Genomic DNA, 25,654 nt, shown 5'->3' with positions numbered 1-25,654 from the left:
TACCGGGAGCGTGACCGTGTGAAGCTCCTATCAACTGGAATGCGGGAACACCGGAAACTCAATAACTGTTTGGCAAACTTACGTTTAAAGGACACATGTCAAATCAGCAGTAAAATCAAACAACACTGGTATCATAAATTGTACTTCTTTACCTCATATTACGCTGAAAATGCTATTTTATCGGCTTGACAGACGATGTCTGTTTTTAAAAGGTGATTGGCTCTTTTAACTGTAAGGCGGGACTTACTTTCTACATCCGTTGACAGTGGGGCGCTAGAGCTCCTTGGTTCTAATTTCTCACATTCATTTTAATAGAAGTTGCCCGACTCTGCTACATGCTCTCTGGTAAGACACGCCTCTTCTGCCAGCTTCTACCAATCAGAGATGATTCATGCGACCTGCGACCTAAATAACTCATAACGAGCATAACGGAAAGTAAAAACATTTAAATATATATTTAATTAACATTTAATGTATACATATTTATATATATATATATATTAAGTATATAAATATCAAGCAATACTCTGTTAAGGGTTTCAGCGGTAAAACTGGAAAAGATGCAGGCATTGATTTTGACACATATTTAGGGTCCTTAAGCGCCACTATAAGCACGTGGCTGTGAGATCCGGAAGTGCGCGTGATTTGAAAACAATCCATTTGTGAATGGATGACGAAGAGGAGACATATCGACTATGGAAAATTCGGAAGACCATAATGCAGGTGTGAACTTAATCTCTGGTGTTCAAAAAGACTGTGTCGGTTTTATTGTAATAGTTGTTTATATCATACACACGGAAATAATAATTTTTTATATATATAATACACAAACACTGGCAGCTAAAAGTTTGGAATAATGGACAGATTTTTGCTGTTTCGGAAGGAAATTGTTACTGTAATTCACCAAAGTGGCATTCATCTGATCACATAGTATAATCAGGACATTACTGATGTAAAAAAAACAGCACCATCACTATTTGAAAAAAGTCATTTTGTGATCAAATCTAGACAGCAGCGTCAATCCAACACCTTATCCTTGAGTAATCATGATCACTCGCCATTATATCAAACTCAGTAGAAAGCTGTTTGGTTCATTAAATTAAGCTTGTTTTTGAGTTGCCACAGTATGTAATAGACTGGCATGTCTTCAGGTCAATATTAGGTCAAAAATGGCAAACAAACAATCAGCTTTCTCTATAAACTCATCAGTCAATCATTGTTTTGAGGAACGAAGGCGATACAATGCTTGAAATTGCCAAAATAAAACTGAAGATTTCACACAAAGGTGTAACTACAGTCTTCAAAGATAAAGCACAACTGTCTCTAACAAGGACAGAAAGAGATGTGGAAGATGTACAACTAAACAAGAGGATAAGTACATCAGAGTCTCTAGTTTGAGAAATAGACGCCTCACATGTCCTCCGCTGACAGCTTCATTGAATTCTACCCGCTCAACACCAGTTTCATGTACAACAGTAAAGAGAAGACTCAGGAGGACTTATGGGAAGAATTGCAAAGAACAAGCCACTTTTGAAACAGAAAAACAAAAAGAAAAGGTTCGAGTGGGCAAAGAAACACAGACATTGGACAACAGATAATTGGAAAAGAGTGTTACGGATCTGAACCCCATTGAGCTTTTGTGGGATCTGATAGACTGTACGGTGTGTGAGAAGAGCCCGACAAGACAGTCGCATCTATAGCAAGTGCTACAGGAAGTGTGGGGTGAAAGGTCACCTGAGTATCTGGACAAACTGACCGCTAGAATAACAAGATCTTTAAAGCCGTCATTGCTGCACATGGAGGATATTTTTGATGAACTCTTTGAAGTAGTTTAAGAAGTTTTGAAAATGTTTTTCATATTGTAATTGTAATTTTTCACGTTATTAATGTCCTGAATATACATTGTGATCAGCTGAATGCCACATTGGTGAATAAAAGTACCAATTTCTTTCCATAAGAGCAAAATCTGTACATTATTCCAAACTTTTGGCTGCCAGTGTAAACATCCACCAATCGTGTGTGTGTGTGTGTGTGCGCACAATGCAATGAAAATATATTTGCCCCATCCTGATTTCTTGTTTTTGTGTATCATACTAAAATGTAAAAAAAAATCTAGCATAAAACAATGGCAATCTGTGTAAACACAAAATACAGTTTTTAAATGATGATGTTATTTATTGAAGCAAAAAAGTTATCCAATACCAACTGTGCATGTGTGAAAGTATTTGCCCCCCTTCGTTACTATATCCCCAAATCTATGAAACCGCATTCATACTGTAATGGGGTTCAGCTGGACTAGACACACCCAGACCTGATTACTGCCAGCCCTGCATGAAGTTGGCTAAAAGGTTTCACCCAGTAGCACACTATGCCAAGGTCAAAAGAAATTCCAGAAGTCATGAGGAGAAAGGTGATTGACATGCATCAGTCTAGGAAGGGTTAAAAGCTATTTCAAAGGCTCTGGGACTCCAAATGGAGAACACTTGGCACAGTAGTGAACCATCCCAGAAGTGGCCATCCTTCCAAAATTCCTCCCAGAGCACAGCGACGACTCATCCAGGAAGTCGCATAAAGCCAAGGACGACATCCGAGGAACTGCAGGCGTCTTTCGCATCACTAAAGGTCACTGTTCATGACCCCACTATCAGAAATACACCGGGCAAAAATGCCATCCATGGAAGAGTGGCGAGGAGAAACCCACTGCTAACCCAGAGGAACATTAAGACTCGTCTGGATCTTGCCAAAACACACCTTGATGATCCTCAGTGCATTTGGGAGAATGTTCTGTGGACTGATGAGTCAGAAGTTGAACTGTTTGGAAGACAAGTGTCCCGTTACATCTGGCGTAAATCAAACACAGAATTACACAAAAAGAGCAGCATTGCTAGTGACTAAAAATGCTGCAGTCTCACATTTTTCTTTGTCTCATTTTAGCTCTGTCATGATCGAGGATACCTGGTGACTCAAGATGAGCTGGACCAGACATTGGATGAGTTCAAAGGTCAGTTTGGTGACCGACCCAGTGAGGGGCGACCCAGACGGACCGACCTCACCGTGCTGGTCGCTCACAACGACGACCCCACCGACCAGATGTTTGTTTTCTTCCCAGGTGAGATCTGACACTGACAGACGAAAAACATGACGCATATCAAAAACATGCATTTATATGAGTGTGTTTGTGTCCGTGCAGAGGAGATGAAAGTGGGCATCAAGACTATTAAGATGTACTGCCAGCGAATGCAAGAGGAAAACATCGCCAGGGCCATTATCGTAGTCCAGACGGGCATGACGCCATCTGCTAAACAGGCAAGACACATTCATGTGATTGTCAGAGCTTCAATAGATTGATATATATTTATATAATATGTTACCTGATGACTCCCGTGCAGTCTCTGGTAGACATGGCACCAAAGTACATCCTGGAACAGTTTCTACAGCAAGAGCTGCTTATAAACCTCACCGAGCACGAGGTGAGATCATTGCCTGGTTCACTTTCACATGCAACACACACAGACCGTCTTTGATTTGTTCAAATGATGATTGACGCTGTTGCTCTCTTGCAGTTGGTTCCTGAACACATCGTGATGACAAAAGAGGAAGTGACGGAGCTGCTGGCTAGATAGTATCCTGCAGTGTGAAGTGTGCCGCCGAAGTGTAAAGTCAATGTGAAATCAAAATTGACCTTATTTACTTTCTTTATCTGCATCCACCTCTGAAACGACTTTCCTTTCGTCTGACGTCAAGTCATCTAATTTCAGGAAATTATTATTTACATTTTTTTTTTAATCTTATGTTTTAATATGTATAATATTACACCTTTCTCCTGACCTATAAAGGTGTTTTCTTGACTGTAATCAGTAAACTCAAGGAGAGCCAGTTACCCAGAATTCAGTCTGGTGACCCTGTGGCTCGATATTTTGGGCTGAAACGAGGGCAGGTAAGAAAAGTGTTTTTATCTTGCTTTTTTTTTCTTATCAACTTGCAATCAAAAAAAGGTAGTGCTTTTTTAAGATTTATGCATTTTAATTTCATGACAATATTCAATAAAATTGTAAAAAACTACAAAAAAAAAAAAAAAGTTACATTTATTTACAAACAAATAATATATTTTTTATTTATTAATAATTTATATATTTTATTGTATATTTTTATTTGCAAACAAATTATATATTTTGTTATTTTTTGTTTACAAATAAATAATATTTTTATTATATATTCTATTTACAAATAAATATTTTTTATTATATATTCTATTTACATTCTATTCAATTTTTTATTTATTAATAATTTGTATATTTTTTTATTTGCAAACAAATTATATATTTTATTATTTTTGTTTACAAATAAATAATATTTTTATTATATATTCTATTTACAAATAAATATTTTTATTTATTAATGTATATTTATATTTGCAAATAAATATTTTTTTTGTTTACAAATATTGGTTTATATTTTATTATTTACAAATAAATAATATATTTTATTTTATTTTACAAATAAATACCTTTTTATTATATATTCTATTTACAAATATTTTTTATTTATTAATAAATTATATATTTTATTGTATATTTTTATTTGCAAATAAATTATATATTACTATATATTTTTATTTTATTATTTATATATATATATATACACACACACACACACACACACACACATTTCTCCATTAACCTAAATCTGAATGCTTTTTCTTGTCGATTGATATCTGGCCTTTTTCAGATTATCAGCAGATGCATTTGCCTGCTTGGCCGATTTATTTGGAAATAATTGAGAAAATATTGTTCATTTGAGTTGATACATTTGTTTGTTTCAGTTGTTATGATTGAATAGTTTGAGATTATCAGAATTATTTAATTCGGCATAAGCTCAGTATATTGTTGACGCATCGCTCTCCATTTAAACAGGTTGTGAAGATCATCAGGCCCAGTGAGACCGCTGGACGATACATCACATATAGACTTGTACAGTGAAGTCGTAGTCTGATGGAGCCCTCCGATGTGGTGACCGACGGGCTTTTTGCATTTTCTTTGTTTTTTTATACACTAGAAATAATTGTTTGAGTTTCACGTGAAAGATTTATGACCGGAATTAAATATTTATACTCTGCATTAATTTGCCTAAAACTAATTTTTGCCCAAAAAAATAAAATTCTTCTTGTGAATAGATTTGTTACAGTGTTGTGATTTATTTTAATGCATTAATGTCTTTAAAAGAAAGAACTGCAACTGAAGTTATAGCACAACTTACACATTTTATTGGATTTCCATCAAATATATACATGCAGTTTCAGAATTTACTAAATGACTTCGACTTGATGTGATGTTACGTGTTTATCAGTCGCACTCTTAGTTTGAGGTTGAATTTATGAGCACACTTAAAGGAATATTCCGGGCTCAATGGAAGTCAATGGGGTTTATTTTTACAGCGTTTAAAGGCAGAAATGTGAAGCTTATAATATTATAAAAACACTTGCATTAATTCTTCTGTTAAAACTTGTTTAAATAGTTGGATTACAGGGTTTACATTTCCCAATGCAGACCTCGTGGTGGCGTAGTGACTCGATCCGGGTGGAGACGTAGCGTGTGGGGTGGCTGTGGCTCAGTTGGTAGAGTGGGTCGGCCACTAATCGCAGGGTTGGTGGTTCGAATCCCGGCCCACATGACTCCACATGCCAAAGTGTCCTTGGGCAAGTCACTGAACCCCAAGTTGCTCCCAATGGCAGGCTAGCACCTTACATGGCAGCTCTGCTGTCATCAGTGTGAATGGGTGAAGGTATACAGCTAAGGTTAAAAAGGTGCTATATAAGTGCAGACCATTCATGCTATTCTTTGCAGCATCCGCAGCATCTGATCATGTGACTCGTTGTGCATGACACCACAGCATGTGGAGGCTCATGCTACTCTCCACGATCCACACACAACTCACCACACGCCCCATTGAGAGCGAGAACCCCTTATCACCACCACGAGGAGGTTACCCCATGTGACTCTACCCTCCCTAGCAACCGGGCCAATTTGGTTGCTAAGGAGACCTGGCTAGAGTCACTCAGCACGCCCTGGATTCAAACTAGCGACTCCAGGTGTGATAGTCAGCGTCAATACTCACTGAGACACCCAGACCGTCAATGGAACACATATTTGTGCTTTTTTTTTTTTTTAAAAGAAAATGAGGGATGAGTCGAAATATACGTTTTTGTGCAAATCAATATTATGCCAGAAGTGCTGCCGATTGAGCTTCACTTGTATTGAACACCGAATATTCCTTTTAATGATAATGTTTAGTTACACTGTACAGCCCTCCTGCAATTTAACATCAGTAATGAAACAGACGCGACAGTATCCCTTTAAAAAAAATGCGAGAACCATTAAAACCAGCACACTGACCAGCAGTACGGCTGTTACACTGGGACCGAACATTACAACTCATACACACACTTAGAATGAACAAAGGCCATCTAAAAAAAACAAAAAAACAGTGCGTAGTTGTTATTTAGAATAAATATTTTTATTTTCTCCCCAATCTGGAACGCCCAATTCCCAATGCGCTCTCAATCCGGGTGGCAGTGGACGAATCTCAGTTGCCTCCGCGCCTGAGACCGTCAACCCGTGCATCTTATCATGTGACTTGTTGAATGTGTTACCATGGAGACGTAGCACGTGTAGAGGCTTCATGCTGTTCTCCGCGGCATCCACGCACAACTCGCCACGCGCCCCGTTGAGAGCGAGAACCACATTATAGTGACCACTAGGAGGTTACCCCATGTGACTCTACCCTCCCTAGCAACTGAGCCAATTTGGTTGCTTAGGAGACCTGACTGGAGTCACTCAGCACACCCTGGCGACTCCAGGTGTGATAGCTAGCGTCAATACTCAGAAATACCCAGACCCTCCCTAGCAACCGGGCCAATTTGGTTGCTATGGAGACCTGACTGGAGTCACTCAGCATGCCCTGGATTCGAACTCGTGACTCCAGGGGTGGTAGTGAGCGTCAATGCCAGGGGGGCCCGCTATAATAAATATTTAATAATACAAATGTTACTAGTTCCTAAAAGAGACACATCCTTGACGTTACGGTCAACAAAATATACGGGAACTTTTACATTGGGATCTTATTAAATGATATGCTTAGATGAGCTGAGAACATGTTGGTCCGTGTAGAATAGAGTCATATAATTACATTCAGGAAATACAAAAAGCTGCAAATAACGTCCATCATCGGCTATTCCATGAGGGTGAAATAAATGATGGCCGTTTTCATTTTTGGATTACCTTTTTGATTTTAATATTATTCCTCTGCTATTTGGTCATTGTTGGCATGTATTTTGATCTCTTTAAATTCCTGTTCTGAGGTCTGCTCAGTGTTTGTATCTTCTGTCCCACCGGTCTGCTCTGGGATGGTCTCTGGAACGAGTCCGCTCAGGTCCAGACTCACTCTGGGACTCAGCTGGTCTTCCTCAGTGCTGGTCTCGCTCTCCTGACTCACCAGAGGGGGGCGTCGTTTACCTCCTCTCTCCAGATCGTCTCCATCAGAGTCTGAGTCCAGAGAACGGTCCTGAGAACCAGACGAACCCACCGAATGACCTGAAGAAATGATAACAAACAATCAAAAGTGTTCATGTACTTATTTGAGCACTAATAACTCTGGAAAACGATGACATTAGGAAACTTGTTTTAAAGTATGCATTCATGGAGAGCGTTTCGAAAGAACGCCATTCTAGTGTTTTTGTTTTCATTTTTGACCCGGGACAGGTCAGAAATGCCGCCTAGTTTTGGGGACTGGAACCAAACGTTGTGACTTTTTCAAGACCATCAAAGCAAACAAAATCCTGTCTTTTTCTGCATATCGCTGCCCCGTTCGGCAGCGTTTTGTGGCCCGTTCTACATAGCGCGGCGGCCCATTTCAGCCCTTTCGCGGCCAGACCACCGGGAAAAGTCCTGGTTCTCCCGATGGCCAGTCCGCCCCTGTGCCGCGGCCGTTACTTTGACCAGCCATACAGGAAATCTCCCAATTCTCCCGACGGCCAGTGAATAATTAGAGAATTTTAATTTTTGTACTATCCCTTTAAGAAAAATAACTATTTAAAACATTGTATCTTCCATTGTCTGAATGGGTCAACTTTGACCCATATGGAAAGAATCTATTGTGATCTTTCACCTTCGGACTTTCTGGATGTTTTACAGCTTTAAAGGAGCAATATGTAATATATTTTCTGTACTAAAGCATAAAATGATCACGTTATCAGAGATTTAGGAAACATGCTAAGTTGAAATACTGGCTTCTCTGAAAACAATGCTACATCCAGTATACCCTAGTTTTAAATTTGGTGTGGGAATTTCTGTTTGTGTTTTGGCCTGTGTGATCCCGCCCATTTCCCAATAGTATTTCGACACACTGGGTAGACAGATTTGAAACAAGTTAGCGGGCAAACACGGTGCGCTACAGCCATGGAAGCCAGTGTAAAGGTGGCCAGCTGGTAGATAGCTGTGCAATATGTATAACCCTCACTCTCCTGACCTCAAGAGGTGCACTAGCAACTGACGCTAGAAGCTGTAGCCTTTAGACTCCTAGTTAGCACACCCGCCTCCCATGCAGAAGACGCCGGTTTGAGTCCAGTACAGAGTGGGTAGAACAGGAGCCTCACAATGGTGCCGTGACCCGGATGAGAGTGAGGTTTAGGGGCGTGAATGTAACGGGACCAGCTGATAGATAGCTGTGCAATGTGTATAACCCTCACTCTCCTGACCTTAAGAGGTGCACTAGCAACTGACGCTAGAGGCTGTAGCCTTTAGACTCCTAGTTAGCACACCCGCCTCCCATGCTGAAGACGCCGGTTCGAGTCCCATATGGAGTGGGAAGAACAGGAGCCTCAATGGTGCCGTGACCCGGATGGGAGTGAGGTTTAGGGGGGGTGTAGCCTTTAGCCTCCTTGTTAGCACACCCGCCTCCCACACCAGAGACGCTGGTTTGAGTCCGGAGCGGGTAGAACAGGAGCCTCACAATGGTGCCGTGACCCGGAGGGAGTGAGGTTTAGGGGGGTGAGTGTAACGGGACCAGCTGATAGATAGCTGTGCAATGTGTATAACCCTCACTCACCTGACCTTAAGAGGTGCACTAGCAACTGACGCTAGAAGCTGTAGCCTTTAGCTTCCTAGTTAGCGCACCTCTGGTTCGACTCTGGTTCGAGTCCCGGACGGAGTGGGTAGAACAGGAGTGTCACACCAGCAATACATCTAACTAACATTGACAAGAGTTATAAAAAATCCACATGAGCCGGTTTATAAATTGCAGTGTAAGGCTCGTCGCTTGCCGTTGTCAGTTTGCTCGTTCCTGTTGCGTGTCCTCAACCTGGCAACCCACGTGAGCTTGGAGTCTGGGGAGGAGGGGGCAGGGGAGACAACTCTCGCTTGATGTCAATGTTACATATTGCTCATCTGTCAATCAAATTTGAATATTTCAAATTAAGCCCCCTAGCCCCAAACTGTTCTCTAGCCCCCCCCCATCCAGCTCCACTGGGTACTGCACCTTTCACTACCGTTTCACAGTAACCGCGGTAATTCCGACATGACATAAAAGCACCACAATTCAAATTCTAAAACAAATTTCAAATCTAAATAGAACTCCAGTTCTCATTCTAACTCGCATTCTAAATGTTCAAATGTAATTTTAATTCTGATTCTTTTATAAATCTCACCACATTCCGGATCGGCTCTGTTTTTCTCTTCATGAGTTTCAGTCTCGAATTCCTGTATGGAGGAAGATAACACAATGAGAGTTGCTCGTATGTGAATGTGTGAATGCTACATCAGCTTTATTTGTATTGCACTTTTCACAATACATATCGTGGCAGCTTTACAGAGAACAAAGCCTAATAAATATGCTGTGATCGTGTGCTCACCTGGCGCTGTGTTGGAGAGGTGAGCGAGGAAGAGGATGATGGCGTGTCAGTGGAGATGAAGATGTTGTGTTGGAAGATGATCAGAGCTTCAATGATGCGAGCCTGATGAGGGTAATCCACCAGAGACGAGAGAGACACCGTCGCCCCGGTGGGTTTGGGTCTCATCAGCGTCGGGCCGAACACGATACCTAAATTACTGGCGCTCATTTTATTATCCTGCTCCAGTTCAGATACTCTAAAAGAGAGAGAGAGAGAGAGAGACACACAACACTGACATTACACACAGAACCTCTTGTTTTTGTGTGCCTTGTGTGAAGTTAAATATTAAATACCCCAGAATGTTTGTAGCAAGTGTTGGCCACTCGATGGCATCACTACTCACCTTGTGTTCTTCCTCTGGTCTGTAATTGATTTGGTAATGGTTCTCACCTGTGCCTGCCTTATTTAAAACCTGCCTTTTTGTTCAGTTATTGTTCAGTGTTGGTCCTGTAGTACGTTTCCTTCTCTAGCAGTAAGTAGCTCTTTTATTTCTTCAGTTTTGTAGTGATGGGAAAGTGAAGCTTTATTAAGCGATTTCAATGCAAATGTATCAGATGTAACCCTCGTGCAACCTTTGGGACATTTTAGATTTTTTTCCCAATCATTTTGGCATAGGTATGTATTTTTGATATTTCAACCTCATTTCATATAATACATCTATAATACACAAAATAGTTACACTCAGGACCTTCAGGACAAAAATGTCCCCATTAAAACTGCAATATTTGATCCCAGTGCCATTAAAGCATAAAATCATGAATTCTATGATATTCTGCTTTCATTCCAGAGCCGTCTTCAAAATGTACATTTGTATATTTTTCCACCAGATGGCGCCGTTTTTCTCATGTTTAGCCTATGGAGCAAATACAAGCTTTTCCCCTATTCACTGTTTTCTGTATTATAGAGCACTGCAGGCCAATTAAACAAATGATGCAGATAAAACTGTGTGTTGGTATAGATGCCAGATTGTGTTTTGTATATAAACAAAAGTGGCATTATGTAAACAAACTGGCATTTAAAGGGTTAAAATCCTAAAAAGAATGAATATTTGGTAGTTATGATCAGGACTGATGTTGGTTACAAAAATTAACTCATTGAAAGTGGAAAATAATAATATATAATATTATTATAGCAGTTTTTTTCATAGAAATTGTTGCTCTCGAATGACCTCTGAGTAACTTTTGTATTGATGCACGAGGGTTAAAAATGGGTTAATTACTGGAAGCTTCTGTACATGTACTGCCATCTGGTGGTCAGAAAATGAAGAGCATATAGTAAACCATTCAATTCTATTGTTTTGTTCAGGAAAGGGCTTATAAATGAATAAATACATAACCAAGTGAAAGCTCAAGACTCCCATATATGAGTTGAGTTACTGCCAAAACGAGCGATCCAGAGGAGAACAACCTTTTTAGTGTTACTTGGTGTAAAAATGAATTTCAGGCTCAACTTGTCTTAATGATATCAGCGTAACTAACTTCGTACCATCGCTTCATGTCATCTACACACTCAGGTGAGCCACTGACTATGAATAACGGTCATCTCGAGACTCCGTAGCACCGCCATGTTTTTTGACCGTTTATACAAATGTAATCCCTTAAGGTGCGTTCACACTGCCAGCGACTTTATCGCTCCAGGTCGCCAGTGGCTGGCGGTGAAGTCGTTAGTGGGCGTTCCCACTACTGGTTGCCTAGTAACGTTTATAAATGACATTCCATTGCTCTTGACAGCAAATCTCTTTTCTTGCCACTAAAAACAAACATTTTGGAGGGAAAATACTAAATATAAATGGAATCAGTACATGAAATGCTTTAAATCAAAGATGAATGAGAAACAAGGCGTGCTGTTTGCCATAGCGGCTGTTTATCTGCGGCGAAAATGCAAACGCCGGTCCATAAAATCCCCGCGATCTCAGATACACCTTTCCACGCAGTATTTTTCTTAAAAATGTCCTTGTACGTGGGAAGAGACATATCATAGAGCACTGGAAAATTTCTAACAACAAGAATTAGCCTTTCATCCATCTTTCCGTTACTGCAGGAACTGAGAGAGAGAGAGAGAAGGATCACGTGAGCTCTCCCGTCGTCTCTCCTATTGGCTGTCGCTTCCGTTAGTCGCTCCAAAGTTGAACTTTTCTCAACTTTGTCGCGTCGCTGGACACGCCCACATCTAGCGCCAACGGTCGCGACAGCTCGTGTCGCCGGAAGTCGCTGTGCTCGCATTGAAAATGAATGGTATTGAGTCGCTGTCGCGCGCGATGTCGCTGGCAGTGTGTACGCACCTTAAAACATTGCATTACCCGCTAAGAATTTACGCCGATGCGAGTGGAGACCGGAAATTGAAAGCAGTCGAATCGTGGAACACTTCCGGATTCAGGAAAAAGGAGGAATTGGGTTCAAACTTGTACTGGGATTTGCGCTTCCTCTGAACAGCGTACCAAACAAAGCATTTTCTTGTGCAACTTTTTATTATTTTGGGGAAGTTCCACATACATAAAAAGAAATGGTCAGGGTCCAAGCCAAATTTCATTCATTTTCTCCAGGAGATCAAGAACTACAGCATCTGTTTGGAGAATATTGTAACAGACTTAATTTTGGATTTTAGTTAATTGTTGTTACATTGAGTGCCTTTACACTCTATGGTATATATGTGTGTGTGCAGTACATTATCCCCTCGGGGCTTGCCGTAAATGGTGAGTGTGCATGCGCACAGAGGCTGGTTGTTCAGTTTGTTCGACTACTGGTGTGTAAGCTAATAAAGAGAAAAGCACGGATTAAAACTCTGTCTGCAGTCGTTTGTTATTTTCTTATTTCTAAGTATCTAGGCGAACTCCACGTGAACGCTCGGTTACATTGGTGGCAGCGGTTTTGGTTTATTTGTGTTTGCGCGGTACAGTGTTGCGGCGGTGTTTAACTAATTAGCTTAGTATTACAAGTTGTAGATAGTTAGCGACGCGAAGTTCATCGCTTGGCGGTCGTCATGTGGTGTAAGGACGAGTATGACTTCCATCCGAGACGGGAACGTGACAAGAGCAACAGACACGTGAGAATTGAGCTACCGCCGCCGTTCTCAGGTGATGAAAAGCAGAGTTTTTTATGCTGGGCGCGTCAGTTCGAGGTCGCGGTCAGGGCGCTTACAGAGAGTGACGGCGCTGCTTCCTACAATTACGAGCTGGCAAGAATTCTACCGACACGTTTGAGCAACGCAGCATTTCTTCTGTGGGACAGTTTTCCTGATAATGTTCAGGCGGATTACACAGCTATGAAAGAAAGACTCAAGGAAGCATTCGGGCAAAGACAGTTTATGGATCGTTTCAGAGCTAGCCTATCGGCCCGCCTCGTGCGCCGCGGGAAAGTTTGGAGGTGTATGCGGCTGAAATCAGCAGGTTGGTCGACGAAGCTTTTCCTGAATATGGTGATAAGGCTCAACAGGAAGAAAAGTTTCGCCGTTTCGTGGCTGGTCTGGATCCTGTGCTTAGAACAAAATGCCTTGAACAAGGAGCAACAGATTTAGAGGAGGCTGTGATAATTGCAGGTCGGTGTGAGAATGCTAGAGATGTGATAAAGACTGATTACATGGCTGTTAATGCTGCTCACGGTCATAGTGATGGAGGGGCAGTGGCTGCTGTTCACTCTGGAATGGACAATGTTGGACTGCACAGAGCAGTGGATAGATTGGCTGAAGAAATGAGGGATATGAGAATGGCACTGAGACGTTTGGGTGATGAGAACCAAGTACTGAAAGCAAAAGTGAGTCCTAAAGCAATGGATGAGTGGGGCGGAAGCCGCCCTCAGTCTAGTGGAATGTGCCAGTGCAGCTGTGGGGGCCGTGGATGCCAGTCACGTGTCTTTGGCAGTGCACGGAGGGGCCGTTCACCTGAGAGGGAATTTTTCCAACACAATGATGAGCATAAGTCAGGTACTGATTTTTGTGGTTATAAAGACTCATACTCTACTCAATTTTCTACGAGACGCAGCCCCAGCCCTGGTCCTCGCGAGATGGAACAGCTATGAGGAGGACTCTAGGAAGCGTGGAGTGCGTTTCATGTCTCCTGGTGCAGGGGAACGACGCAATGGGCCGGAAACGAACTGTAGCTGATGTCGCGGCCCAAACATCAGCTGTATTGCCTGTGGGCCCTCAAAGGGATGACACTAATGACAGTAATTCAATTTTAAAAGACATTAATGAGAACACGAACACTGACAAGGAACAGCTTGTGTCATATGTGAGAGGAGTGATTGAAGGTGTGGAGGTTCAAATGTTAGTGGACTCTGGTTCCAGTGTGTCTATCATTTGTGCAGATCTCCGCATGTCTATTCCAGCACTTCGTAATCGCCCACTGAAAAAGGACTATGTGGCAGCCCGTGCCGTGAATGGACAGATGCTAGATACATTGGGCACCATCACCATAACATTCCAGCTCGGAACAGAGTCATGGCAGCATGTATTTCATGTGGTGAGAGAAACAACACAGCCTGTTTTGTTGGGGTGGGACTTTCTGTTGAGAAATCATGCCTTACTAGACCTTAGCCGGGCGAAGTTACAACTGTGGGACATCTCTATCCCTCTTCTTACAGGAAAAGACTTTGTTCCTAGGTGCTGCAACGTGTCTCTGGCCACCACAATATACTTACCGCCCCTCTGCGAGTCAGTTGTACCAGTTAAAGTGGGTCCACCTAATGTGGCTCATTTGTCAAGTGACTTTGTTGGCTATTTGGAACCCAATGTGGCAGATTCTTCTAGTCTAGTGGTGGCTCACACAGTAACCACTGTTCACAATGGACTGACTAAAGCTCGGATTTTGAATCCTACCGGACAGGACATATCGTTAAAAGAAGGTATGCACCTGGGTGAGTTTTATTCAGTTGATGACTCGGACGTTCAGTTAGTTCATGCTCCAGTTAATATAGCGGCAGCAACTGCTTCTGGAGTAGCACCTTCTGTATTGCTAGATGAGTCGCCTATTTCAGAGTCCGAGAGAGCTGCACTCTCAGCATTGCTGTTGGAATACAATGACATCTTCAGTTCCTCCATGCAGAATGAGGGTAAATGTAAACTAGTGAAACATTACATCAGAACTGGTGAACAGACACCTATCAAACAGCGGGCATATCGTGTGTGTCCCGAAAAGCGTGCTGAGATAGAGAGACAAGTAGCCAGTCTACTAGCAGATGGGGTCATTGAGGAGAGCTGCAGCCCTTGGGCGTCACCAGTCGTTTTGGTGAAGAAGAAATGTGGCGCCTGGCGTTTCTGTATTGACTACAGACGCTTGAACAGTGTGACTGTAAAAGATTCGCACCCTCTGCCCCGTGTGGATGATACATTGGATGCATTGGCAGGCACTGCGTGGTTTAGCACATTAGATTTTTCTAACGGCTACTGGCAGGTAGAAGTTGCTGAAGAGGACAGAGGAAAAACGGCATTTACGACTGGACAGGGGCTCTATCAGTGGCGATCCATGCCAATGGGCCTCTCAAACTCCCCCGCCACATTTCAACGTTTAATGGAACTGGTCCTCAGAGGACTCCCGTGGCATATCTGCATGGTATATCTTGATGATATTTTGATTTTCAACAAAACATTCGATGAACATCTGTCTAGCCTGCAGGAAGTGTTTTCGAGAATCCAATCGGCAGGTTTGAGACTGAACCCGAAAAAATGTCACCTTGCCAGAGATCATGTAGTCTTTCTGGGCCATGTAATTTCTCAAAAGGGCCTTCAGCCTGATCCCAGGAACACGGAGAAAGTTAAAAACTGGCCAGTTCCCCGGTCTCCCTCAGAGGTCAGGGCATTTGTGGGACTATGTTCTTATTATAGACGATTTGTCAAAGACTTTTCAAATTATGCTGCTCCATTGAACCAGCTTGTTGGAAAGAATGTGGCTTTTGTGTGGACTGCTGAATGTGAGAAGTCATTCAACTTTCTGAAAGGAGTGTTGTCATCTGATCCAATAGTGATATTGCCTGACTTCAACGTGCCTTTTAAAATCCATACTGACGCCTCTAACTTGGCTGTCGGTGCGGTGCTTGCTCAGGATAGAGATGGACTTGAACATGTGGTTGCTTATGCCAGCAGGGCATTGAACTCCACACAGAGGCGTTGGTCCACCTTTGATCGTGAGCTGTGGGCAATTGTGTGGGCAGTAAGAGAGTTCAGACATTACATTGGACTTACTTCATTTACCATTATCACCGACCATCGACCGTTATTGGCGCTTCGGCGTATGTCTATTGAGGACGACCCAACAGGAAGGAGAGGAAGGTGGATTATGGAGCTCGATCCGCTGAATTGGATCATTGTGCATAAAGATGGACGTCAGCACATGAACGCGGATGCACTGTCTCGTCGTCCTGTATCACCTGACCTGAGTGAGGTGGAGTCTGGTGTTAAAGAGGTATTGGGAGTGAATGTGGTGAGCTCAAATCAACCAAGTACTGACATTCCATGTTCCTCTGAGGTTGCTGATTTTGCAGGGGAAATAACTGCTGCAAACTTACCAGACAATCTAGAAACTATGTTTTCTCTGAAGGCTTTATCGCATGATACATCTGATGTTAGGGCTATGCAGCAGGCTGATCCTGATATTAAAACTGTTGTTAGCTGGGTTGAGCAATCACAAAGGCCGTCCAGAAGACAATTAAGAGGAGCCTCTCAATGTTTAAGAAAGTTTTGGACTGAGTTTAATCGTCTCTCAATTATTGATGGACTGTTGTGCCGCTCTATAATCTGTTCTCTCACATGTGACCCTATAGTCCAAATGGTTGTTCCCTCTGTTATGATTTCGGACATTCTTTTGCAACTACATGGGGCCCCAGCCTCTGCCCATTTCTCCTCTGAGCGGGTGTGGGAACGGGCGAGACAATTCTGTTACTGGCCTTCCATGTACAGAGACATCAAAGCATGGTGTGAGCAGTGCAGGGCATGTCAGACTCGTCGAGGTCCTGTTCCAGTCCACCGAGCACCTATGGGTGGGTCTCAGACGGTTCGGCCATTTGAGAGAGTCGCTATGGACATTTTGGAGCTGCCTACGACAACAAAAGGAAATCGGTATGTGCTAGTCATTGAGGACTACTTTACAAAATTTGCCAATGTGTATGCGTTACCTAATCAAACTGCTCTGACGGTGGCGCATTGCCTGTTTGAGGACTATGTATTGATTCATGGCATTCCTGAGACTTTACATTCAGACCAAGGTCGTCAGTTTGAGGCAGAGGTGATTCAGAGCCTTTGCCTTCTGCTGAACATTAAAAGACACGTACCACTCCCTACCACCCAATGTCGGATGGTATGGTCGAGCGCTTTAATAGGACTCTGATTGATCAATTGACTAAGACGCTGCTAACTTATGGTGGGGAATGGGATGATTATGTGAAGCAAGTGGCTTTTGCTTACAACACATCGCCTCACTCTAGCACTCATTTCACACCATACTTTCTGACCCACGGACGGGAAGCACGGGTCCCCGTTGATGTACTGTTACCCGCCCGTGCTCTGGACTCAGGGATGACAGGTTCCCATGCTGAATTTGTTTCATCACTTCTGACAAAACTGAACTCTGCCTTTAGCAGTGCACGCATGCACAGTGAGGCGGCTCATGACCGTCAAAAAATGTACCACGATGAAGGAGTGCGTCACCAGCCTTATGTCGTTGGTGCCATGGTGTGGCTGAACAACCCAGTGGAGAGCCGCATGAAACTGGCACCCCATTGGAAAGGACCTTACAAAATTGTACAAGTCATGGATTCGTGTGGAGAACGGGGACTGACTTATCGAATTGTCAATCCTTTGGACTCTGATGAAAGGGCACAGGTAGTGCATTATAATAGGGTGCGGCCTTATACATTGCCTGTTTCTCCCGTGTCACAGAACCAGACATTGTCCGATGTTTCTGACTCTCTGCCAACATCCACCTCCTTCGAGTCAGATATACCTGGAGGAGAGGGGTGCATTTCTCCTCAGAAAGATCTGAGTGTTGCACCTGGAAAACTGCATTCATGGAAGGGGTTAGAACCAAACATGAGCAGGACAGGGAGGATTCTAAAACCTCCTGGCCATTTGAATGACTTTGTTGTGTATTAAGGTAACTGTGACTCCTGTTAACGTTTGTTCTATTCAAAGGGCTGTTTGAAGTTTGTTTAAAAAAAAAAGTACTAAGCTTGCTGTTTCACTTTATACGGTTGTGTGTTTATGTATGTTTAGCAAGTTGATTGCTCTTGAATGTAAACGAGGACGTTTATTCTGGTAGGGGGGGACATATGTAACAGACTTAATTTTGGATTGTAGTTAATTGTTGTTACATTGAGTGCCTTTACACTCTATGGTATATATGTGTGTGTGCAGTACATTATCCCCTCGGGGCTTGCCGTAAATGGTGAGTGTGCATGCGCACAGAGGCTGGTTGTTCAGTTTGTTCGACTACTGGTGTGTAAGCTAATAAAGAGAAAAGCACGGATTAAAACTCTGTCTGCAGTCGTTTGTTATTTTCTTATTTCTAAGTATCTAGGCGAACTCCACGTGAACGCTCGGTTACAATATTATCAACAAAAAAGCAAAAAAATACTTGTGGTATTTTTCGTGGTTATCTTTTTGATTAAGCACTTCTGGTATTTTCTGTATATATTTGTATACTGCTGTATATTATGTTCTGTTAATTAAAATTAAAAAAATCTTCTGACATCACGGATCACGTGGTTGTTACTTGCCTATACATTGTGAACCGGGAACAGGGTTCAAAGTCCAGGAGCACCATGTGTCAATTGTTTTTGTAATATTGACTAATATGTCTAAATTATTAACTTAAATGATATATTGCATATTACATGCATTATTGTTAAATTAAAAACAAGCCCTATTTTTTGTGATAATGACTAAATTAACTTAACAAAATAACATTATTATAATAATTTAATTATTGACATTAAATAAAAAAAATAACTAATATTACAATTTTTAACTATAGTTGAATTATTAAATTACAAAAATAATTTAATTACCCCCTTAATTTGAGTAATAATGACTATTATGACAATTGCTAAAAAATACAAAATAATTAAATTGTATTATTGTTACATTTATTATTATTGAATTTATAAATGACAAAAATAATTGAAATACCCCCTAATTTGAGTAATAATGACTATTATTAACTTTAATTAAATTGCATAATTGTATTTTTTAAGTTAACAATTGTCATAATAGTCATTATTATTCAAATTAGGGGTATTTCAATTATTTTGTCATTTATAAATTCAATAATAGTAAATTTAACCAAAAAAAATAAAATAGTACAATTTAATTATTGTTAAATTTACTATTATTGAATTTATAAATGACAAAAATAATTGAAATACCCCTAATTTCTTCTAATGACAAAAGACAAAATTATTAACTTAAATAGATTTTAATAATAATGTGATTTATATACTATTATTAAATAACAAAATTGTCAAATACCCCTATTTTTTGTAACAACAAATACATTTTATGATGTATATTTTTTAAAGTATATCTATTTTGATTTGCTGTAATTTTATTCAAATCAAACATTTTCATCATGACACACTAGGGGGTTTGTGAAGACTTATTTGGGAAACCTTCCTTTAATTATAAAACAGTTTATAAAGGTGTGTGTGTGTTCAGTTTCTCACCTGCGCAGGTGCTGAATGATGTATCTCAGTGGGGTGATGTTAGCTTGAGGAAGCCTCTTCAGCAGCTCTCTGAGTTTCTCTACCAGCGTCTGCACCTCCGGTTCTGTTTCTGACCCTCGATCCACCAGCTCCGGCCCCTTGACCCCCTCACCCACCTCGGAGTATGACTGCAGGCTTTCCTTCGCCAGTCCCATCAGATCATTATACATCCGGAATGGCATGATTGGTTCTGGGAGCTGATGAGTAACGACAGAGACCTTGATTGTGCTGTATATACAGACATTAGGTTGACATTTCCTGTCTAATTCCTGGGAAGGTAACCTGGGAAGTGTTGTCCGAAGTTTCCATATGAGGGTGTGAATATTAGCATGACAACACAGGTAGATAAATATAGTCTCAATTATCAGTATGGGGAAGATTTGATTAGCTGTGTGAGTTGACTCACCTGTCTGAGGTAGAGTTTGAGCACGTTGCTGATGTCGTGGGGAGACGCTTGAGAAAGCTCCACCAGCTCTTTGCCGTTTTCAAACGCCTGGCACAACTTCTCCACACGGGTCTTCACTCCATTCACACGATAGATTCCCTACAGACACGCGTATAGAGACGGTTAAAAACTGATTTGGGAGCAGTGATGTGCAAATCGTGAATGAATTATTGTAAGGGAGAACTAAACATCATGAATAACATTATAACAATAATAACGACCAAGATTAATCGATTTTCTTTAACCTATTCAAGTGTACAAACGAAGCAATTTGCAAAAATGAATTGGACTGTAGAAGAGACAGGTGACAGAAAGATCATGAGCAAAGAAAGACTAAACAAAAAACTAAAATAAACTTGATTAAAATACACTAGACTCAACCATACAGTACTTGATTAAACTAAAAACTAAACTAAACTACTCTAGACTAAACTGAACTAGAATAAATTAGACTTAACTGAACTAGACTAAACTAGACACAACTAGCCTAGACTGAACTAGACAAAACTGAACTAGACTATACTAAACTACTCTAGACTAAACTGAACTAGACTAAACTAGACAAAACTAGACTAGACTGAACTAGACTATACTAAACTACTCTAGACTAAACTGAACTAGACTAAACTAGACACAACTATAATAAACTAAACTAGACTTAAATAAACTGAACTAGACTAAATTAGACTTAACTGAACTAGACTAAACTAGACTAGACTGAACTAGACTATACTAAACTACTCTAGACTAAACTGAACTAGAATAAACTATACTTAACTAGACAAAAATAAACTGAACTAGACAAAATTAGACTTAACTGAACTAGAATAAACTGAACTAGACTATACTAAACTACTCTACACTAAACTGAACTAGACTAAACTAGACTAGACTGAACTAGACTATACTAAACTACTCTACACTAAACTGAACTAGAATAAACTATACTTAACTAGACTAGAATAAACTGAACTAGACAAAATTAGACTTAACTGAACTAGAATAAATTAGACTTAACTGAACTAGAATAAACTGAACTAGACTATACTAAACTACTCTACACTAAACTGAACTAGAATAAACTATACTTAACTAGACTAAAATAAACTGAACTAGACAAAATTAGACTTAACTGAACTAGATTTAGCTAAACTAAAACGAAAGACTAAACTAGACTTAAATAAACTAAACTGAACTAGAATAAACTAGACTATACTAAACTAGACTGAACTAGAATAAACGAGACACAACTATACAAAACTGAACTAGACTAGACCAGACTATACTAAACTAGACTGAACTAGAATAAACTGAACTAGACTAGACCAGACTAGACTAAAATAAACTGAACTAGACTAAATTAGACTAAACTGAACTAGACTTAACTGAACTAGAATAAACTAGACACAACTATACTAAACTGAACTAGACTAGACTAAACTGAACTAGACTAAATTAGACTTAACTGAACTAGACTAAATTAGACTTAACTGAACTAGACTATACTAAACTGAATTAGACTAAAATGAAAGACTATACTATACTAAACTGAACTAGACTAGACTTAACTGAACTGAACTACACTAGACTTAACTGAACTAAACTGAACTAGACTAAACTGAACTAGACTAAATTACACTAAACTGAACTAGATTTAACTAAACTAAAACGAAAGACTAAACTAGAATAAACTAGACACAACTATACTAAACTGAACTAGACTAGACCAGACTATACTAAACTAGACTGAACTAGAATAAACTAAAAACTAAACTTGATTTTACTCAACTAGACTATACTAAACTAAACTAAACTAGACTTAACTAAACTGAACTAGAATAAACTAAACTGAACTAGAATAAACTAAACTAGACTTAACTAGACTAGACTGAATTAGACTAGACTTAACTAAAATAGGCTAAACTACATTAGATTAAATAAAACTAGACTCTCCCTGCTTGGGAATCAGTCATAATACTATTCAGGCTTTGCAAAAGGAACTGTGATTGAAGGATGGGGCATTTAATAAACGCTTGGATTTGACCGCAAACCGTGAGTAAACAGCTTCATTCATGAATATTTCATATGTTATGGCAGTTTTATAGTTATGGTGCTGATGTGCTTGAGTGAAAAGTTTAATATATATATATATATATATATATATAATACGTTTTACGACTAAACAATACGATTTCAACGTATTCTGCAGCACTGACGTGAGTCATGTGATTACCCTTTACTCGTATAAATATCACTCACTTCATAGACTTCAATGTATTCTGCAGTGCTGACGTGAGTCATGTGATGACCCTTTACTCGTATAAATATCACTCACTTCATAGACTTCAATGTATTCTGCAGCACTGACGCGAGTCATGTGATGACCCTTTACTGCGTATAAATATCACTCACTTCATAGACTTCAATGTATTCTGCAGCACTGACGCGAGTCATGTGATGACCCTTTACTCGTATAAATATCACTCACTTCATAGACTTCAATGTATTCTGCAGCACTGACGTGAGTCATGTGATGACCCTTTACTCGTATAAATATCACTCGCTTCATAGACTTCAATGTATTCTGCAGTGCTGACGTGAGTCATGTGATGACCCTTTACACGTATAAATATCACTCGCTTCATAGACTTCAATGTATTCTGCAGAGCTGACGCGAGTCATGTGATGACCCTTTACTCGTATAAATATCACTCACTTCATAGACTTCAATGTATTCTGCAGAGCTGACGCGAGTCATGTGATGACCCTTTACTCGTATAAATATCACTCGCTTCATAGACTTCAATGTATTCTGCAGCGCTGACGTGAGTCATGTGATGACCCTTTACACGTATAAATATCACTCGCTTCATAGACTTCAATTGACCCCCGCTCACCTTCATTCGGAGTGCTCTCCCCTCGATCTCAGTGATGCATTTCTTAATGATGAAGGGAACGCCCTCCTTGTCGCCCTGCAGGACCTGAGAGAAATCGCAGCCGAACAACTGCAGGCGACCCTGAAGCTTCTTATGACCGCACTGAATCGCCAGCGACTCCAGACACTTCTTATGACATGCCAAAAAACACTGACACATACAAAAGCACACGTCATCAGTGTCTGCTTACATAGGCTAAACTCTGATGGCCAGTCGGCCCACCGGGAAAATGCCCGGTATGCCAGATTACCAGTCCAGCCCTGATCCCAATTAATAATGAATGTATTTTAAAGCACTGAAATAATCTGTCTCACCTCCTCACATTCTGCACCCTGGAAATAAACGTAGCTGTCGCACTCTCTGCACTTTGATGGTGTTCGGAGTTTGCGCAGACGATGGGTTTTAGCTGCTTTAGATAATCCAACATTTCTGAATGGTCCCGTGGGGGCCGAGCTCTCCTGTTCGATGCCATTTATACCTAAAACACCACAAACAATCACATAATGAAACATGATATCATCATACGACACCATAGAGGGAAAACCACCATTGAGATCTCTTTAATATCTCATATTCTTCCCTTAGATTGCAATAAGAGTAAATGCACAAGTCTACCGCTTCTAAGATGTTTCTCTTTAGGAAAAGTCTGGAATCAAATCTCAAACTAAATATGAACTTACAGAGTTTGAGCTGTACTGTGTCACTCACTTTGTTCAAACGGGGTTATGGCTCCATCTCTGTCGTCTAAATCTTCACTGGATGACAGTGTAGTAGCAGACACTGGCCTTGAAGGTTTTGAGATGTCTCCTGTGACCAAAACATTGTACAATTGTATCTGTTTAATTGTATTTCATTTGATTTTAGAATGCATTTTATTTCATTTTGATCAATTAATTACTTTATATGTTTTTTTTTATTGTATTTATTTTTATTTAATAAATATTTTTTGCATAGTATAATTTTATTTTGTTTAATTGGATTTCATTTTTTAATTATATTTAATAAAGCGTAATTCAATTTTATTTCATAGTATTATTTCGTTTAGTTGTCCTGATTTAAAAAACTGTTATTTAATATAATTAAAATGTATTTTATTATTTATTTTAATTGTTTTGTATATTTTATGTTATTGTATTTAATTTATTACATTTATTTTTTATTTAATTCAATATTATTCTAATATAATTTATTATTTAAGTTTGTTTCATTGTATTTTATTTATTATTTACATTTTACTTAATATAATTAAACTGTTATTTAATTGTATAATTTTCTTTATTTCATTGATTTTATTTTACTTATCCTTCTTTAACTAAATGCTATTTAATATAATTACAATACATTTTATTGTATTTATTTTTAATAATTTTTCATAGTATAATTTTATTTTGTTTCATTGGATTTCCTTTTTAGTTATTCTTATTTAACTAAATTTTATCTAATATAATTACAATTTATTTCGTTTTTTATATATTTGATGTTATTGTAATATTTTGTTTGCATTTATTTTGTATTTAATTCAATCATATTCTAATATAATTTATAATTTGTTTGTTTCATTGAATTTTATTTATTATTTACATTTTACTTAATATAATTAAACTGTATAATTGTTTATTTATTTTATTTCATTGTATTTTATTTTAGTTATATTTATTTAACTAAATGTTTTTTAATATAATTACAATTTATTTTATTTTGTTGTTTATTTTATGTTATTGTATTTAATTTTATTGATTTAATTTTTTTATTCAATATTATTATAATATAATTTATTATTTAATTTTGTTTCATTGTATTTTATTCACTATTTACATTTTACTTAATATAATTAAAATGTTATTTAATTGTATAATTTTCTTTTTATTTTATTTCATTGTACTACATTATTGTATATAATTTAATTCTTTATTTTTATGTGATTTAATTACGTTTTATTGCATTTCTGTAAAAAGGACTGATGTCTTTGGGTTGTTAGCATTGGTGGGTTCAGCACCTGTACTGGATGTCGGGGAGCCCAATCCACTCGCTGCACCGACACTGTCTGTGTCACTCAGTGTGGACGGCCACGACTTATGAGCCTGATGATGATCTCTACCTGTGAACATGACCAATTATTCTTTAATAACATTACAGTCAACATGAAACGGCAATCATAACCCATTTTACTTACATAAAACAGGATATTCAATGTGTTAATTATTGTCAATTTTATTTTATGTTGACTTTAAAATGACAGTCTATATGTGTGCCATGTCAAATTAAACAAACCCCGAATTAACACTGAGCAGCAGCATTAGTCTGTAAAACTGACCTTGACCTCGTCTTGGTTTAACCACACCCCCTTCTCCAAATCCCGCCTCCTCTGGAGTAGGTGGGGCTTCCGTGCTGTTCTGCCTAGAGAGGGCGTTGTTCCGGGTCCGAACAAGCCTGAAAGGGATAAACTACTGTAGTTTTCCATTCTGAAAACTCTGATATTCTGATTCTGGAAGCACATGAAGTATATTAATAAGGGAATGTCTTACTGGTGGCCGGAGGCCGAGTACGGCTCAAACTGGTACTGTACGGGCAGTTCTGTGGTGAGCTGCAGGTTTTTGACGTAAGTGGCATACTGCTGACCGGGATCGTACAGTTTACAGCTCTC

General features: G+C 39.5%; 2 protein-coding genes across 3 annotated transcripts in view; one reads left to right on the top strand and one right to left on the bottom strand.

The window, feature by feature from the left end:
- Positions 1-538: 538 nt before the first annotated feature.
- Positions 539-5,119, top strand: LOC127645817 (DNA-directed RNA polymerases I, II, and III subunit RPABC1-like). Its single transcript, XM_052129501.1, has 7 exons — positions 539-723; positions 2,935-3,109; positions 3,191-3,306; positions 3,390-3,470; positions 3,564-3,622; positions 3,859-3,937; positions 4,914-5,119. Exons 1-7 carry the CDS (start codon positions 667-669, stop codon positions 4,977-4,979), a joined length of 633 nt encoding a protein of 210 aa, XP_051985461.1. The 5' UTR covers positions 539-666; the 3' UTR covers positions 4,980-5,119.
- Positions 5,120-5,244: 125 nt separating this feature from the next.
- LOC127645764 (rho GTPase-activating protein 45-like) overlaps positions 5,245-25,654 on the bottom strand; it is a 44,934-nt gene continuing 24,524 nt past the window's right edge. The window contains exons 13-23 of one of the 2 annotated variants that reach the window (XM_052129429.1): positions 25,536-25,654; positions 25,325-25,440; positions 25,007-25,108; positions 23,719-23,817; positions 23,325-23,488; positions 22,972-23,160; positions 20,036-20,173; positions 19,591-19,826; positions 9,905-10,139; positions 9,701-9,752; positions 5,245-7,589 (exon numbers count right to left, since the gene is read on the bottom strand). The exon at positions 25,536-25,654 is cut by the window's right edge and continues 72 nt beyond it. In XM_052129429.1, the coding sequence (XP_051985389.1) occupies positions 7,294-7,589; positions 9,701-9,752; positions 9,905-10,139; positions 19,591-19,826; positions 20,036-20,173; positions 22,972-23,160; positions 23,325-23,488; positions 23,719-23,817; positions 25,007-25,108; positions 25,325-25,440; positions 25,536-25,654 (1,746 nt within the window). In that variant the 3' untranslated portion in view covers positions 5,245-7,293. The remainder of the gene's footprint in view (positions 7,590-9,700; positions 9,753-9,904; positions 10,140-19,590; positions 19,827-20,035; positions 20,174-22,971; positions 23,161-23,324; positions 23,489-23,718; positions 23,818-25,006; positions 25,109-25,324; positions 25,441-25,535) is intronic. The other variant, XM_052129430.1, reaches the window with a different exon arrangement.

This window comes from Xyrauchen texanus, chromosome 6 (genome assembly GCF_025860055.1).
Source record: "Xyrauchen texanus isolate HMW12.3.18 chromosome 6, RBS_HiC_50CHRs, whole genome shotgun sequence".
Lineage (NCBI taxonomy): Eukaryota > Metazoa > Chordata > Actinopteri > Cypriniformes > Catostomidae > Xyrauchen > Xyrauchen texanus.
Note: the sequence above shows the minus strand (reverse complement) of the source record. Positions and strands in the feature narration are given on the sequence as shown.

Bases quoted from the DNA above. Each gene is read 5' to 3' on its own strand.
- LOC127645817 (XM_052129501.1), top strand. From the start codon at position 667: ATGGATGACGAAGAGGAGACATATCGACTATGGAAAATTCGGAAGACC. The intron at 3,110-3,190 runs GTGAGATCTGAC...GTGTCCGTGCAG, and splicing joins GATGTTTGTTTTCTTCCCAG to AGGAGATGAAAGTGGGCATC. The intron at 3,938-4,913 runs GTAAGAAAAGTG...CCATTTAAACAG, and splicing joins TTGGGCTGAAACGAGGGCAG to GTTGTGAAGATCATCAGGCC.